Below are 17,962 nucleotides of genomic sequence, written 5' to 3' on the forward strand. Positions count from 1 at the left end.
GCTATATGAGACGTGGATCTACTGATTAACGTGGAATCCAAACGACATGAGCTCCCGCCGGGAATCGAACCCGGGTCTCCCAGAATTATTGGGAGGAGTTTACATAATAAACCGAGATGCTGATATAAGCTCATAAGGTTAGTATTGTTGCCAAACAAGAAGATTGCATGTCTTTGGAAGTAAGACACTGTTCAACTGATAGATACTTATGTCCTTAGTAGAGGCAGAATTTTCCCATTCCCACCAATGTTTGGGTGAATATGAAAAGTACTCTAATATAGTGGTTTTCGTATATCAAGTCCTGAGTACGTTTAAGTAGACAAGAGTATTAAATTAAGATGTTGCAATGCCAATAATGCATTTTCCAATTGTCTGCACCAATCCTTCGGATAATTACCTTTTTCTCGCCTTAAGCTATAGGACCCAGGAGTTAGCATAACAAATTAGTTCATACTGTTACTCGGTTCATAGTTCCCTATTGTGAGTACTTCAAGTCATCGATGCACAATCATGTTTCAGGTAGTTCTCTTAGGGAACAATAAGAGACGTTGTCGACGTTGGTAAAGCAGCTGGAAGCCATCTTTTGCAGCTTCTAATACCTGCTGTGATACTGCTTTTAGACCATTTTCTGGTGCAAAATATTCCATCCGGTGAAAGGGGTCAAAATCGCAAGGTTAAGTTGGGCAAGTTGGCGGGATACTGAAGCGTAGACGTTCCATGTTTTTGACGAGAAACTGCGACTAGTAGGAATTCGTAGCGGGGCACATTGTTATGTAAATTTCCACTTTCTCATAATCAGGCTACTTACGACATTCCCCAAACGAGACATAAAATATCTATTCCTATACAGTACCACTTCAGAAAGGAATCTCTAATTTATTAGTTGTTTTGAGAATCAAAGAAAACTTCTTTTAATGCGATCTGCCGAAATTTCTTTGATCTCTGTGACGGCGGACACAGCATGTTCAAGCAATTACCTCCTGTTTTCATCACCTGTGATTGTCTTCTCAAGTAACTCACTTGATATCTTTGCTCCTCTACATGTTCACAGCTTGTGACGAGGTATAGTGTGCAAAGAAAATGTGAAATTCACATATTTGTACTATAATGTCAGCTACCTATTAGCATGTTGCCTGCCCCGCACGTAATAACAGTAATGCATCAGGAATGTGCTATACACACGTATTGAGGTAAACAATGTATTTACTCACTGAAACTAGCTTCTATAATAAGTGGCCCCGTGTAGCATAGTCACTTACGCTCTCACCTTTGGTGCGAACGGCCAAATCGAATAATTTTTGTTACTATTTATATCCAAAAATATATACAAACAAAATAATTTGTAGGAATACTCAATGTAAGCCTTCTGATTCAAGTTATATAAATTTTCCAATAATAAACAAAAATTATCCTCAAGCTACAGTCTTAGAAAATGGCTATTTTTAGATTTTCAAAATGTTTGAAGCTTTGAAATTAAAATCCCGGTTTTTAAATTTTTTGAAAGGTATTACGCAAATAAAAACACACATTTTTTTTAGCATTAGCAGTTTTTGAGTTAGCCACTCTAGATTACAATAAATAGTTACGAGCCTTTGTAAAATATTGGCAATATCATACATATCAGCATTTAAGTAATATGTTCATAACGAGATCTTTTTTAAAACAAAAATGTGAGAAAACAAATTGTCATGAATAGAACTTCGAGTGATATCTTTCTTTTTATATAAAATATAATTTTATAACATTTAATTAAAGCTTATAATTTACGTGATATTTCATATCACCACAGCATCATCAGTATTTTTTTAGTTTAAATTTTTATGAACATGCTTTTCAAAATCATCGTCAAAGACCTCTGTACCGTTTCACAAGGTAATTATCGGTTCGCTGGTGAACGTATTAGTTCTAATTTCAGATATTCAGAATGTTTTACAGACACTAAACTCGAACGGTTCCGTTGGTACAAACAGTTTGGAAGAAAACGTAGAACCAGCAGTTTATTCTTGTTAATCCATCCATACCCATAATAGTGGCTCCTCACTTGATAGGACAATATCCAGCGCAAAGTCACAATAAACACGTGGCAACTTAAAGAAGCATGGGAATAATTTGTTAATAGAAGAATCGCAATATTCTTCCATTATTGTTGTGATGTGACTTCTCTTCCTATAGCATGTTACTTGACAGTTATAACTGTTTATTTTCTCTCTCTCTCTCTCTGTCTCTCTCTGTGTCTCTCTCTGTCTCTCTCTGTCTCTCTCTCTCTCTCTCTCTCTCTCTCTCTCTCTGTCCTTTCGATTAATAATCTACATTTTGCACTTACAAGTGAGTCGTAAACTGAGACACTAATGAATCAAAATTTATTAATTAAAGTGAGAATGGATTTGTTTGTATATATTATAATAAAAGTTCCTCTTTTCACGACTGACGACAGATAGTACGCTCGATTTATGTGTGTGTAATCCTAAAGGAGGTATGTTCATACCCCACGCTGGATCTATGTACCATACAACATCAGGGCTGAAAAGAGAGATTTAACTAAAAGCTTCATATTTCTGAAATATTAGTGTATTTTTCTTATGTTCAATTAATTATTTATAGTATGTTGCTTTATGGATACTTTAAATCATACTTAGCCACAGATTTTATTCAGTACATATGTTCACAGTGTTATACACGGAATTTCTACAAGAGGGGGAATTAAATCATCCAAATTCATATCGTTTCAGGACATGAGTTGTTTTTGTGTACATGTCTTAATATAGAAAATACTTATTTTTCTGCAATATCTCTCGAAAAGAAGGGAAAGGGGCTTAAAATTAGGAAACTTCCGCTTTGCGTACGTCACTGTATGTTCATCCTTTTTGACTGTAACCTCTCTAATACCAACAATGTGGTGAAACTTCCTGATAACTTCTCTACTATTTGTAATACAGGTGGAAGGCCCACAAAGGCTCAGTTGTAAAGTGCTCGCGTCTGTTACGATCCCAGTTTTCTCTCATTTCCTCACACTTTCACCATTTCACTAATTATCATAGTTCGCCGAGCATGATAGTTGGACGTTAAACAAAAAAGAAAAAACGTGTTTTCCAATTTTATGTAGTCATCAGGAAGAAGGGTTAAACCAATTCATATTATTAAACAGGTACTCCTGAATTGCCACTTTCTTTAATTTAATTTCGCATCTAAATATCAGTAGGTACAGAACAATGATGGAATCATACAGAGAAATCTAGATACTAAGCCTGCGGAGCACAAATCTTCATATCTCGTTTACCGAGAATTTGCTGTAACAAGTTGAGCTGCTAGCATTACTACCTTTTTCTGCGCATTGTATTCCTCAAACTTTTTCTGGTGCCTGGATTTGTGAGACTTGTTCTATCATACTTTTGGTACACATCGTAATTTTAAAGCACATGACACGCCAGATCTCCCTCAGTCGGAGTAGATTTTTGGATTTGTATAAATCGCTAGCAAATGAATTATCAGTCGAGTTGAGGAATAAAGCATCTAAATCAAAGCTGGTCGTGTCACTGGTAGTTCGCTTGGTTCGAGTAAATGCCCAGCAAGGCGGAGATCGGGGTTGAGTTCTCGATAGTCTAGATTTTCATTATATTTCTTATTTTATTGCTTTCTCCCTTCAGATATGAAAACTTTCCCAAATACTTAATTCGTAATTGTATATTGCATTTCAGGAGATAGCCCACGTTCGTAGAAAAACAATCAGTTGTTTTTAAACGGTAATTTATATTAGGAAAGCAGCATGTTGTTAAACATGTGTTTACCACCTGTAACTAAAATGAAATAATTATTTATTTATAAAGTACCTCTTTGAATAGTATATTTCATCTTTAGGTGGATAATTGATACAAATTGCTGTAACTTTCGTTATTTATTTATTTTTTTAGAAGAATCTGTTTAATTAAAGTTGACGTCATTTATTTATTTATTTTTTTTAAATAACAGCTGTAAGAGTGGAAAATTAAAAATTGGAGAAAGTAGTGTGCTAGAATTTAGGAAGTACTACAAAGACTAGTTCGAGATGATAATTATGCATCACAGTGTGCATGTAACTTACGTCTCAGCTGAAAACTTTGTAAAAAATGTTACATCTATTTCGAAGTACTTCCGTTGTGCTACTTTCGTGCCACTTTCCCAAAATTTTAATTTTTGTTTTACTGTCACCATTATTATGAAAGTAAAGTAATGCAAATTCCATTTGAATAGGCTCGTACACCGTTTTGGGAAGTATTTACGAGCCGTTTTCAAACGATGTGTCAGAAGAAAGTTAGGACATCGCGGAATATAAAGCACGATTTATAAGAAAGTTTATTATATCTTCCAGAACGGTAACGGTAAGGATAACTATTTTTTGTTGTTTGATAGGCAGGTGCAAGTCCGAGAATTTTTTTTTTTTTTTCTTTCTTCATAATTTTCGTATTCATCGTTATACATTCAGCTTCAAATCTAATTAACGCTTTATTCGTTTTTCAGTTTGTTGTTCTCAGCAGTATTTCAGTAAGTACTTTCATAAGGTAATAGCTGTTCGTTCGTTCTGTAGCAGTCGGAACTACTATCATCTGTTGCTGACCTAGATTTTTGCAATCGAAATCGCACTTCGTATGTTGCGCACTCATCTTGACTAAATGGGAAAAAACTAAATATTCTGTAAACTCAAAAGCAAAAATGATCATATTTATCATAAACTGACATACTCAACTTGTTTTCTACATCTCATGGGACTAAAATAACGACCCTTCTTTTTGCCAACAAAATATGAAGATGAGTTCGTAGAATGCGAAGTTCATTTAGTATGGGTAAGCTAGTAATGAATTTTATTAGAGTCGAACGCTAGATTCTTAAAATTATTGTCGCCTGCTTTAGTGTAGTTTAATAACTTTCTGTCTGTCTGGAATGTATATTAAAATGCCAAGAGGAATTTCAAATTACAATATTGTCTGGATGAATTTGTAAATAACGATTTCTAAAAATACAAACAACTAATGAATTAAATTAAAACTAAATATGGCACGTAAGCATTACGCAATATTTTACTTTAAAAGAACTACTTTGATAATTATATATTGTAATTGTAGCAAATTGATGCTTTACATGGGGAGTTTAAATTGTGTAAAAAGTTGAATTGAATCAACCGTATTTAAGAGCAAGTCTTCCTGGATCTTTTTTTAAAACTTTGAAGAAACAAAGATCAAAAATTGAATTTAAAAGCTGTGCAGTATTTCGAAAGTATTATGGAGTAAAATGGATAGAAATGCTGAGATGATTTTTTTTTTTTTTTTTCGTAATAATGCAGTTATCAAGATATAACCCATTTTGTTCTATATTGTTTTTTAAAAATGAGCTTCCTTTCTCTTTTTAAGCAATACAGATAATGTTACATTTGAGAAAAGTTGTAATATTATTGGGAATACGTGCACTAAGAATTAGTTAAGTCTAGAGTAAAAATAAAGTGGAAAAGTACTATTAATGTACAATTTAGAATTCAAAGTAGCTGGGAAAACTGTTCACATTATTGCATAGTATTTCTGTGCTCAATAGCCAAATACACGTGCCTCGAGTTCGATCGCAGTGTGAATGCATTGAGCAAAATGATTCAGAATCTACAGTTGTTTCTGGAGCTTCGTTGATGACTAGGCGATAAACAACAATTTCAGTTCTATTTATTTATTTATTTTATATTTAGAAGCAATTTCCGTTGTACATTTTCTACTTCGAATCTCTTATAGTTCAATCGCTAGGTTTAAATCTAAAGTTCAACTTGAGTTAATTGTGTTACCTTCCGCCTTTACCACGCATATTATTATTATTTTACGGTAGTATGAAAGTAGGGTGACAGCATTCTACTAATCAAAGTAACCTGTGGAAATTGTGAAACGTTCTCAACTGGTGACTGCAGGTGGTTATAATGTGAACAGTAGGTCATTCTTATCGAATATTCTAACATTAGTGGTTGGAATTACATTCAACATAACAACTGCTTCCAACTTCTGCAGCTATGTATAGTCATCTTTTAAAATAACTTTTTTTTTTTTTTTTTAAATAAATACTGTAGTATTATCTATACATGGAGTAGTTTGTTTGTTACTTCAAAATTTATCATAAGTGTTACACCAAAATCCTATCTACAGATGTTGTTAATAATTTCTTTTTATAGAAGTGTAATTATACATTGTGATTTGTTTGAAGAAGAAAAACAAAAGTTCTTGTCAATCTTCGAGAAAAATGCCCTGTTAGATTAATAGATTAATTTTAAACAGCTGCAAAAACACTTTAGGAGAATGATCATCTCTGATTCGGAATTTCCAGATCTGAGTAAGGATTTTTTTCTGCCAGTTGTCCAAGCATCTTCAGAGTAACAGAACATTGTGTGAAAACATGATTAAGGCAGGTAATAAGTGTATCTCAAATTTGTGTAAATTAGTCAATACGCGCTCTTGTTGATTTAATGCAGTAAGAAGTCGTGTGTAATGCAGCAAAATATAGATAAATCATATTAATAATAATTATAGTAATAATAATTCAGGGGCCCTCAAATTTTATTTCTGAATGTATGCAGCCTATGACACGTACATGTGGCACAATTCTGCAGGACTGCTTGTGATCAGTATGGACATAAGTAGATGCATCTGCATTTGTATTTGCGTACGATAAATTATGGCGCAAAGTTTCTGCCAGCTGGCTTGAAACAGAGCAGCTGTCACAGGATAATTTCCAAACTTTGCTTCATCACGAATATGGATGTTCTGGTAGTTTGAGAAATTTCGCCGCGGAGGCCATCTTTAAAAGACTTTGTTGGCCTGTCCGTGTTATGACTGATAAAAATGTGGCAGCTATTTAGAATTGTGAGCAGCAAATGATAGACTGCACATAGAGTGAGACTCAAGGTATTTCATCACTGACAGTACACACCATCCAGCACCAACGTCTCCGTTTGAGAAAAAAAGTGTGTTTTTGATATGTGCAGTCCCTGTCAGAAGGCCAGCAGAAGAATGCCATTATATGATTTAAAGATTTGAAATGGGGCTCCATTGCATATAGAAGATATCGTAAATCGTAACGAGAGATGGATTGTGCAATATGATCCTGAAACGAAGCGTTAGTCAGCAGTTTAGATTTTTCCAGACGAGGAAGCTCCTTTGAAAGTTAAAGCATTCATGCATCAGTCGTTGAATGGTGGTCATTTTTTCCTAGAAGACGGACATTACCATCGTTTCTTTGGAGAGCAGAAGGGCTGTTAATACCGTTATGATGCTGCTACAGTTTACCTACAAGGAGTTTTTGAGGAAATCCGTGAGAGGCGATCATTTGCAGGTCTCCCGAGGTCTTGGACTGCACCACTTCTGCGACATTGCGTTGTGACTTATCAAATTCCTGGAGGAGTCATGTGTCTAGTTGGTTACTCAACTTGGCTTCAGTCCAGAACTTTCATAGTGCATTGTGATTCCCGAAACTGAAATAGAATCTTTAGGGACGACGGTTTGATAGCGTAGAAGAGGATGTCGAAGCGCCGCAAGATGCAAACCTACCCTCAGATAACTGGTGTGGTTTCTATACATGGTTTCAAAGGATGTAAAGCGACATAGACCGTAAAGAGAACTGCTTTAAGAATCTGTGATATTTATTTGGAAAATTTCACTCTTAGTTCTCTCGTATCCGGAAATTAAATTAATGATCTTTGTATTACTATTAGTAGTAGTAATAATTAAATAATTAAGATAACTGTATCCTTCGCTGTCCATAGTTGTCGCAATACTGCATGGTATATGTTGCTCAGGCAAATCCGTGAACATTATCCAAAACTACATGCAAGTGGATTTGTCGACATCAACTACCATTTAGACCCATCAACAGTTTAATTCAGACCCATCAACTACCATTTATAAGATATTGAACCTTTCCTTTCTGGACAAAAGTTTTAATTTAATAATTCCATTGCGTAGGACTAATCTTCAATATAGTGTATACCAAAAATTCCAGAAAAATATTTCTTAGTTACGGAGATAAAAGAAAGAAAAAAAAAAGCGTCAAATAATGCAAAAATACACCGCTTATGTCACGGCAAGAAAAACAAAGTGTTTGGGAGTCACATATAGGGTCCCTTCTCTCAATCGTATTGAAAGCTTCAGGGACTTTTTTACATTACAATTTTTTACTATAAACTGCAAATACATTTAGTTGAATAGAGAAAGAAAAGTGACAAAATAAGTAAAATACTTACATGATGTAAGAAATAACGTGTTAATAAGACCTATTCTTTTAGCGTAAAATAGACTAAAACTCATTTGTAATGTTCTATACCAATATTTTCTATCAGCAGGATTATTTTATTATTGTATTAGACCAGAAACATTAGATCATTACACTACACCAATTCAAATTAAAATCACGGACAGATTGAGAATATCCAGACCATCGTATTATAGCCACAAATACAAATACATTCTGTATAGTATTTCTTTATTTTTAAAAAATTGACTCCCAGTGCTTTGAAAGTATATGTTCTATTCGCGCATATACATTTCTTCCATTCTTAATTGTACTGAAAATTCGTCGGCGTACATATTATAAATGTAGTGAATCTCCATAATATTATACTTCGGCTACAAATATAGCGCTATCTGCACCGAAAAGCTTTTATTAATGCTTTAAAAGAAATCGTATCGTACTATATCCTTAACTGCGCATATTAGCAATAGGTCACTCACTACACACCATTTCCACAACTATAATTCTGTTCTGGTAGTATTTGTGTCTTAATGGTATAAGAACTCGTATTATATAGCGTTTCACTATATTTCCACAAAGGAAATGCTTTCATGAACATTGCAATGGTTTGCAACTGTAAAAAGCGATATCGAACATAGGTAGACTAATAGCTGCCGAAAATATTCTTGTGACTTAGGTGTCAGTTCCAAAACTAGACACCTTAATAATTCAAGTACATCTTGATATATTTATATGGGTCTACATATTTTGGATTTGAATTATCTAGGTATCAGACTCATTTCCAGTCGCGTGGGAGATCCGAGTTCGATTTCCAGCGGGAGCTCATGTGGTTCGGAGTCCACGTTAATCAGTAGGTCCCGTCTCATATAGCCCTGCTGCTGAAAGGGACATTAAATTCAAAATCAAATCAACTCATTTCCAGTCGCTATGGCTGCAACTCATGTCCAGTCGCCGTGGCTGCCTGGTGCCCGGAGTTTTTCGAGCCTTAACAAGAGGAATATTAGCAGAAATTCACTTGTATTACATGTGTTATTGCTTTGAAACGTCGACTTTTTCTTTTCAACAACTTCACACGAAATACTTGTCTGACTATACGAACATATTTATTTTTGTCGTCAGCTGTGAGTAGCGAGTAATGTTTGATATATCGTGGTACAATGCGCGGCAAAAAACCTGCAACATGAGCATATAAGTTTATTGTGAAATGATGAAGTATTTTGTTCCAAAATAAGTGTGCACGGGAGGAGGCCGAGGTTTATGCTGGCGTGATTCGTTCCACTTAGACGTTATGTTCATTCCCTGTGCTGTTAGGCGTAGTTTCACATTAAACTTACATCCTCATGTTGCAGGTTTTTTGCCGCGGAGTGTACACCTGCGAAAGACTGCATCGTAAAAGTGTTGTGTTTTTTATGTTTTCTAAGGTCCACAAGTAAAAAAGATCATAAAAACAAATGTTCGGAGAGTTTAGCATTTTGTGTAAGTTTCGTTAGTGTAGATTGGTTTTCCTTACATTGCTTCACTTACTAGAACAGAATAGTTAGTATATTGTCGTCATGGCATGTCAGAAACGTTCGTACTCATTCAGTTATCAGGGATCACAGTGAATCAGTGGTGAACCGCTTACTTCTGGTGTGAGAGGTCCTGGTTCGATCTCCGGTTATGTAAGTTCTAATGGCCAACATCGTATCTGTGTGTTTTCTCGCGGTTCTGACTGTTTCTCCCACATGAGCATTCCACCAGTTCTTTTATTATAATTCATTTTATTAACTATCCGTCTCTCTCTCAGATTACAGATCATAAACGTGGGACGTGAAACTAGAAATTTCATTTCATTTTGCAATCAGCTAACTGAAATTAGTTTATCGTATTGTTTTATTATTGATTTAAAATGTTAACTCACGTATTCAAAACGCTTCAGTTGATCTGTAGATTTTTACATGGACTGATGTAAATAATTTACAAGTATGTTCTAGTGGCTAAAAAAAAGAAAAAGAAAAGAAAAAACTACGGTAAGCGCAAAAGAATTGTGGCGAAATAATAATATTAATGTGTAAAGTAGTTCGATAATAGTACTGGAAAATTTCCAGAAAGCTCGTGAACATGATTTTCATCTTAAGTTTGTGCGTCCTACAGTGAATTAAGTAGAGGATTTAGATTATATTTAATTGGCAAAATATTTTCTCGTGGGTGAAGTTCCTCGGACTCCTCCCTGTATGAGTTCCTTATTGAATCTACGAGGAACTTGCATATCAGAAATTAGCAGTTTACTATCAAGTCTTCGTGCTTTTATATCGTGGTGGATTTTTTCTTAAGTATGAAAAAGATCCGCTTCGTAAAGTCGGTTAGTGATCCAGACATATTAATTCAGTCTAAAAACAATGCCTATTACCTAAAGATAATAAATAAAATTGCTATTACAACTGCCTTTGTGTTCTTATACGTGTAGCATACGTTATATCTTTTAAAAACTGCGAAACTTGGGTGGGTACGTATGTTCATAGGCATTTATTGTGTTGTACTACTAAGGAAGATAACACGAGTTATGTAATTAAGTGATTTATTGGCTTTTTTACTGAGTAATACTTCAGTACTATAGGTTAGATACTTGATTGTATAACCTTGCAAATTATTACACTATAACTTTAATCTTAGATATTCAAATATATTTATATATTTAATGATAAATAAATAGTTTACTTTCCAAAGAAACCTTAAGTTCTGTTAATTTTTAATCTTCGTTTTATTAGCAATTTCGTAGACACTTGAAAAAACATGCATCATATCTTTCTCTAAGCCGTTTCTCTACAGAGCGGCGCAGAATGTTTCCTCTGAATTGACATATGGCTTCCAAAATGGCAGTCATTATTTTAAGCGTACGAGTAACAGACCGAAATTCAGTCGCAGATTTCGACTAGTTAGAGTTTGCATAAACGAAAGGAAGTGCTTTCCGTAATCAGCTAACTCTAAAGTCTTCATGACGCAGTAAAACAAATTCAAGGAAAATGTCTATTGCAGAAACCTGTTAACGTTTCTAAGAATGAGGGGTAGGACAAAATCTATATACGAAACACAAAGTAAGTAAAGTTTAAAATTAACCTTAATTTTAAAAATACAAAAATTGTGTGATTCGTCACATTTATATGAGGTAGCTACGGTATTTTCGTCAAGTTCAGTTGTTTCTTTAACAGTTTATAATACGGTAGTTGTAATGGTTCTACTTGTCACTAATTTCCGAAGAACGTCAACCACACAGTAGCCGAAGCGTGAACTAACAAAAGATATTCTTTGTTAAATGAAAGAGTTTCAAACTTGCAGAGATGAAAAACATCGGTGCTTTTTTTCAAAAAAAACATTTGAATACAAATTAACGTTTTCAGTTTAATGCCCTACGATTATGCCCATTAGGTTAAGAGAGATGATTAAGGCAAATAAATGATAATGGAAGAATTGGTGGAATGAGAATGTAGGAGGAAATTGGAGTACCCGAGAAAACAGACGGACACGATGTCTGTCACAAACTTACTTGAGCGGGGATCGAACCAGGGACTTGATGCACCAGAGGTAAGAGCTCTACCACTGATCTACCGTTTCCCCATAATTTGAGTAAGTCGCCAGATAGGCATAGTAGCTAGTGAAAGCCATGTCGAGGGATATATAAAGGTTTCAAACCCTCTAGAAATGAGAATGAAATCCTTCAGTTTATACGATTATACTCGTTAGGCTAAAAGAAACGGATGATTTAGGCAAGTGAATAATAAAAAAACATGTGGAATAAAAGTGTGGGAGGAAACAAGTTCCCGAGAATACTCACGGATACAGTGTTGTCCACCACGAACTTCGCCGGGGTCGAACCATAGACTCAATGCACCAGAGGTAAGCGCTCTACCACTGAACCATCGTGACCCTTACTCAAACCCTCTAAAATTCTTAAGTTTATACAGTATAAAATGGTTTACACAATCATTTTGCAAGTTCATCCAATAAGTCCTCTGGGTTTTTAGTATGACGTATATCCTTTCATTTTTTCTCTAAGTAGCCTTGTAGCGCTTAGAAAGTATAATCCTTAGGAAATTGAAGTTCAGTATGCACAAATTACTGTATAATGTGATTTTAAAATAATTCGTTGGTATATCATAATTATAATGAGTTGCATTACGCATTATGTTGATTCCTAAGAATATGATTATTTACATGCTGTATGCCCAAGCGTCAAAGTCAGGTTATGCCAATGGATGTGCTGATTTTCTTTTTATTTGGTGCAGTTTGCTGTTTAAAAAATGTCTTGCAGTTTTGATGCCAGTGACACGTTTTATGTAAATAAAATGAAGAAACATTGTAATGACATGTGTAAAAATGGAATAGGTAAATATGTTAATCAGCCACTTTTAACTGTATGAGCTGTGTGATGCAGATCTGTTTTCTGCTTCTCCATTCGCATTCCATCAATTCATTTGTATTTTATTCGCCTTGTTCATTCCAAACCTATAACTGAGATACGCAGAACTAAACATCTAATTTTTATTTATTTTCACAGTATTCGTTAAATATAATGCATGAAAAAGATCTTTTGAAACAATTTCCAAATTTAGGTGTACATGTGTTTACCTTACTGAGACATTTTTGTTCAACATTCTTAATTGTTGCTAATATGCTATTGGAGCATATTGATATAAAACATACTGCTCCTTTTTTGTTAGCTTAATGCACTCATACAAATAAAAGCCTCTTACTTTTTAAATTGGAACGTCTTTAGGAAGACAACGTTGTTTTGTTTTACTGTTACTACAAATCTTATTAATTGCAAGTCCTTCATAGTGTTTCAGTGTCGTTGAGGCACCAAGCTCTTGAGTAATGATTAATTCTCCCTGGTCGTTAAGTATTCAGTTACATGAAATTAATTATAATAATTAATATAAAAAAAACAATAATTAAAAAAAAAAACTTCGTTGAGATTCAGTGAATAACTTGCCAGACTTTGGTGCTATCTGTTCATATCGATATGTAAATAATAATAATCATTCGGCTGCTTTGAACGGGATAGTGCCTTCCATTTTTGTTTGAGTGATTCCTGTTGTAACAGCTCCGCTTCATAAAAATAGCTACGGTTTTGATTATCTGAATTAAATTTGGAGTATCTGTTTTTAGTCAACTTACTTCAGCACAATTTTCGGGTATGTCCATCAATAAGATGATTTATCTATGAGGTCTTCGATCACACACGAGACCATGATTGTCGCCATTTCCAATCGTGTAAATATCACAATACTGACCAATGTTATACTTAAAACAGAGACTATAATGATTAATAGTTGAAAATAAAATATCCTGTTTAAATTAAAAATGAAAATGCTCACTACTGCAAACAAATTATTTTTAACACGGTAGCTTTTGGTCAAAAATCTGAAGGAGATATTTCTGTAGAGCGTAATCATTTGGGAAGAGAGAGACATCCTAAAAGGAGAGAAAAAAACAAATGTCGGTCTTCAAATAATGAAGACAGACTTGAAAGGGTAACCTTGTGTTACTTGTACTTGCGGAATTTTTCTGTATGCGGAACCGAGATGCTTATAGCTCCAATCTTAAGATACACGCTTTACAATTCCTAAACCGTGATTCTTATCACTCCCACCTACAAAGGAGACCCAAGCAATATCTGTATACAAATGAGTCTTTATCGAGACTGCATCACTTGTTCTTCCAGTTAATTTAATAACAAGCATCTACACCAAATCGAAGTTCCCCAGCATGATAAGACACTATTACGAAAATACATGTTGGTTCTTCTCAGGCAAACAGTAATTTCAGCTTCATTTACTCTGCACAAAGAATATATCTTGGCATTTTTGCTTGACTGTCTAGAAAGCAATAATGTATTTATACTCATTTAAGTAAAAAAATGTGAAGTAGAGCTTCAGTTATTCCCAATGGATATCGCAACTACTATTAAGATTGGAAATAACATTATATCTCTAGACCTGTTTGATATTGTAATTCAACTATTCAATTCATATTAAACGAAAACTTTTGAAATACATTATAGTTTTCAATGACAAACTTCTGTTTACTGCAAGAATAAAATTTTGCGTTTCTCGATTTCTGAGCGGGTGTTATAAATGTCGATATATATAAGAAATTGCTACTTACCTGTATGTATTATGGTAATACCGTGTTCTGTTACTGACTTACTGAAAAATAAAGAATACTTTGAATTCAGAATGTAAGCTTAAGTTGATACCCTTTTGATTTTTACTTAACTAATTGAATGTCGATGCCACGACCATATTTTTTATAAAGCGTTCACAGTACATTGCAATCAAATTATGTCAAATGTAGAAAATCATTTATCTTTTACATAATCTTGGGGAATTCGAATGTCTGTGTCCTTTTGAATAGAAACATTCCTTATCTAGCAAACATAATGCTTCACGAAGAATAATAAATATTTTGCTAGGTGATAGTTTCAATTATTCTGAGTGGAAAAACTTAATATAAACATGTAAATCTAAACTGGAGTGTTTAGAATGATAAATGCATTATTTCATTGTATTAATTGAACGATGCAGGTGATAGTTGCAATGCAGATAAAAACACCCAGTTGACAAATACACCGTATAGATGTTGGAGTGATGAAAACACAAATGAGAAGTAACTGTGATCTGACTAGAACTCATCTGGAACAGGAACTGTAAAACCAAATTCCTAACATAGGTTTTCTATATGATGTGATCAATGATTACTTAATTTGACGTGATGCCAAACTGTTTTACAACGTCTATTCACTTATAATTGTTGGAAATGATGCTTTGTTATAGGAGAAAAGTCCAATGGCTACAGGAATTGATATGTACTTTCAACATAACTGAGTTTATGCACATTACTGTAGCAGTATAAACTAGAGGATGAAAAGCCATTGACAATACAATAGTTAAGGAGATATGTTAGCATGTTTATTGAAACTTGTAGTATATTCAGAATAACTAAAACTATCATGTACCAAAACATTTCTCCTATACAGCTGTTCTGGTGTTTTCTTCTAGGAAATTTTGCATAAGTTTTCAAGGTATCTCACTTCAGTTCTATTCTGAAGTTTTAAACAATGAATAAAACTCCCAGTATTGAAAGCTAGGTGCAAAAGCTTGTAGATTATGGTGTATTAAGTGTATAGATTTGAAACATGTATATGATAACCAAACCTGTTTCGTCTCCTGATTTTAATGCGCGTATTTCTCTTTATTGCAGAGCTTCAAGTGCTTCTCCAAATACTAGCACTACTTCCTCTTCATCGTCATCATCATCATCGTCGTCGTCATCGTCAAGTTCTGGCAGCAGTAGTGGCCGTAGCACAAATTCTCACTGGTCCAATTTCAGTAATTTGGACTTCGAATTTGATTAAGAGGACATACGAAATTTATTATTATTCCCCCTCCCCTGAAAAGAGTACATATTGTGAAGGAGAAGTTCCAAAATAAATTAAAATTGAATGCTCACCATTTGTGTGTGATATAAATCCGAAAAAGTTCATCAGAGATTACGAAAAGAAAAAGAATGTGCTACAACTTGTGTGTATATATAAAAATTCGTATTACTATCTCTAGTAATGTAACGTAGCACTATTCTTTCTGAAATAGAAAGAGCTACAAAAAAATATTTAGTGTGGAAATTCATTATTTAATATAAATATTTTTTTGATTTTTATTTGGAATGTACTATTATTGCACAGCAAACAATTTATTTTCTTTTAGAGTTCGCGTCGTGAAGTTGCAGAAACTTACCGTAATTATATAAAAGAATGCAAACAATGATGTAGCAAAAATGTGTGCAAAGACTGTAACTAGCAGATATTTTTGCTTGTTTTCTAGGTTTTGCATGAAAAATGTAACAAAGCGAAAAAAAAAATCACCGAGATTCAGAATCAGACTGAATCACATTTTTATGTATTCTGTGGTATACTAAATAATGAGACTGTATTGTATAATAGTATAAATACGAAAGGAGAATAATGAGAATTGTGCACAGGCATAAAAGGTATGTTTATGTAAACTATCTGGATTTCAAGTCATGGCATGTGTCTTCTGGTTCCTTTCTTTTTTTTAAAAAAAAAAAAAATCGAAGTCTTTAGTGTCAAATGTGTTCAATATCTGGATTTTAGTTTTCTTACTTCCATGCTTAATTTCTTACGTTGTACAGTGTGATTATGCGGACATTTTGCTGATTTTTTCCATCGTGTAATACTATGAAATTAGTAACAATGAACCATTGCGAAAGCTGTAAAAAGAAAAATCTTCTCTCAGGGTGCTTGATTAAAATGAAACGACGTATTTTCCCCTCACTTTTTGTTGCTTTGTAAAGTTGTAAATTTGTCTCAATATACTATATCTTGGTTTCTCTGCCATTGCAACCATATGTCGGATGTTTATTCCGATCATACAATATTGTCCAGTTTGTTTGCTTTGTGCACTTGACAGTCACTTCTGTAATTATAAGGAAATAAAGCCAATTAAAGAGTTACTTCAAAGTTGTGATATTATTTGACATTTAATTAGGCATGATATGTCTGATTGACTTTCATTCTCAATATATATACACTGGATTCCAGCCTATATATCGGGTGTTGCAAAATAAGTGTTACAACTCTTGGGAGGTGACTCCTGCCACTGAGACAAGAAAAAAAGTTCTCTTCAACTTTCTGCTATCGGACATAGTTTCAGATCTACAAGGTGCCGAAAGCGTGGGAAAATGACTTTCGGACGCCAACAGTTCGGAAACTATCCAACGTAAAAAGGGCGGGTAAATAATTCGCTGAAGAAGTCATACCTGCTCTATTGAATTTTGCATGTTTCACAATTCTACCGTGCACGCGCAAGGGATTCCCCAAAGGAACGTAGGGAGTCCCGGATAATCTGCCAAATGAAACTTGGTTAAATGGATATGAATTGATAGGCTTTCTACCAGGTAACAATAATTCGTTTGTCTTAAGTCGATATCTGGAACAAATACAAAATGGCGGACACCTTTATACCCGTTGTGTGTGGTTGCATAATCGACAGGAACGGATGCTGGCCAACAGTGACGTTCTGAGTATTAATTTTAGCGAATTTGTACTCAAATGTTGTAGAAAGACATCTGGAGTGTCGGTAGAGCATAACAGATGAAGCAGGATGATTCACATGTGTGGAAACACTTAACGAAAAATGCCAAGAAATGCACTCATACTCAATAAACGTGAGTTCAAAGCGTCGGAAATGTAAGGATTAGCGTCAAGAACATGAAAGCCATTGCCAATTCACCAATAATATTCCTTCAAACCGATGCAATACGGTGTGCACGGTTGCATACCAATAAGGACGCAACAACTGAGTCCAAGTTGAAATTGTGCAATGGACTCAGTAAGAAACTGGGTAAACTAAATGAATGTCACTAATGGGATTGCATGATCGATATTGAAATGTGGCTAATCTGAGTGTTGATATCAACATCTAGCTAATGAACAAATGTCAACATGTCTCACTACTGCCGGGACATCGTCGCACGTGCGAAAAATAGGAAAGTAACTACTCGGGTCTTGAAACTGAGGCCGTGGGCTCCCAGTACGATTGGAAACTGCGACCACGCGAGCAAAAGCGAGCGCTCTAGCCCTGAGGTTCGAAGGAGAATCACTTTCTCTGTATTCATTTCTTTCAGGAATACCCACTTTGTTTGGCAAGCCCTCTTGTAC

General features: G+C 34.5%; 1 protein-coding gene across 6 annotated transcripts in view; it reads left to right on the forward strand.

The window, feature by feature from the left end:
- The window catches only part of Iru (E3 ubiquitin-protein ligase Iruka), a 181,068-nt gene extending 164,306 nt beyond the window's left edge, over positions 1-16,762 (forward strand). For 3 of the 6 annotated variants that reach the window (XR_014127785.1, XR_014127786.1, XM_081733942.1), the window contains one exon: positions 15,487-15,664. Coding sequence is in view for 3 of the 6 variants with exons in the window: in XM_081733939.1 (XP_081590065.1) it covers positions 4,495-4,518; positions 15,487-15,640 (178 nt within the window). In the remaining 3 variants the exon portion in view is untranslated. Of the gene's footprint in view, positions 1-4,494; positions 4,519-15,486 lie in introns of all 6 variants that reach the window. The other 3 variants (XM_081733939.1, XM_081733941.1, XM_081733940.1) reach the window with 2 other exon arrangements.
- The last annotated feature ends 1,200 nt before the right edge of the window (positions 16,763-17,962 follow it).

This window comes from Thermobia domestica, chromosome 12, assembly GCF_964235325.1.
Source record: "Thermobia domestica chromosome 12, izTheDome1.hap1.1, whole genome shotgun sequence".
Taxonomy (NCBI): domain Eukaryota; kingdom Metazoa; phylum Arthropoda; class Insecta; order Zygentoma; family Lepismatidae; genus Thermobia; species Thermobia domestica.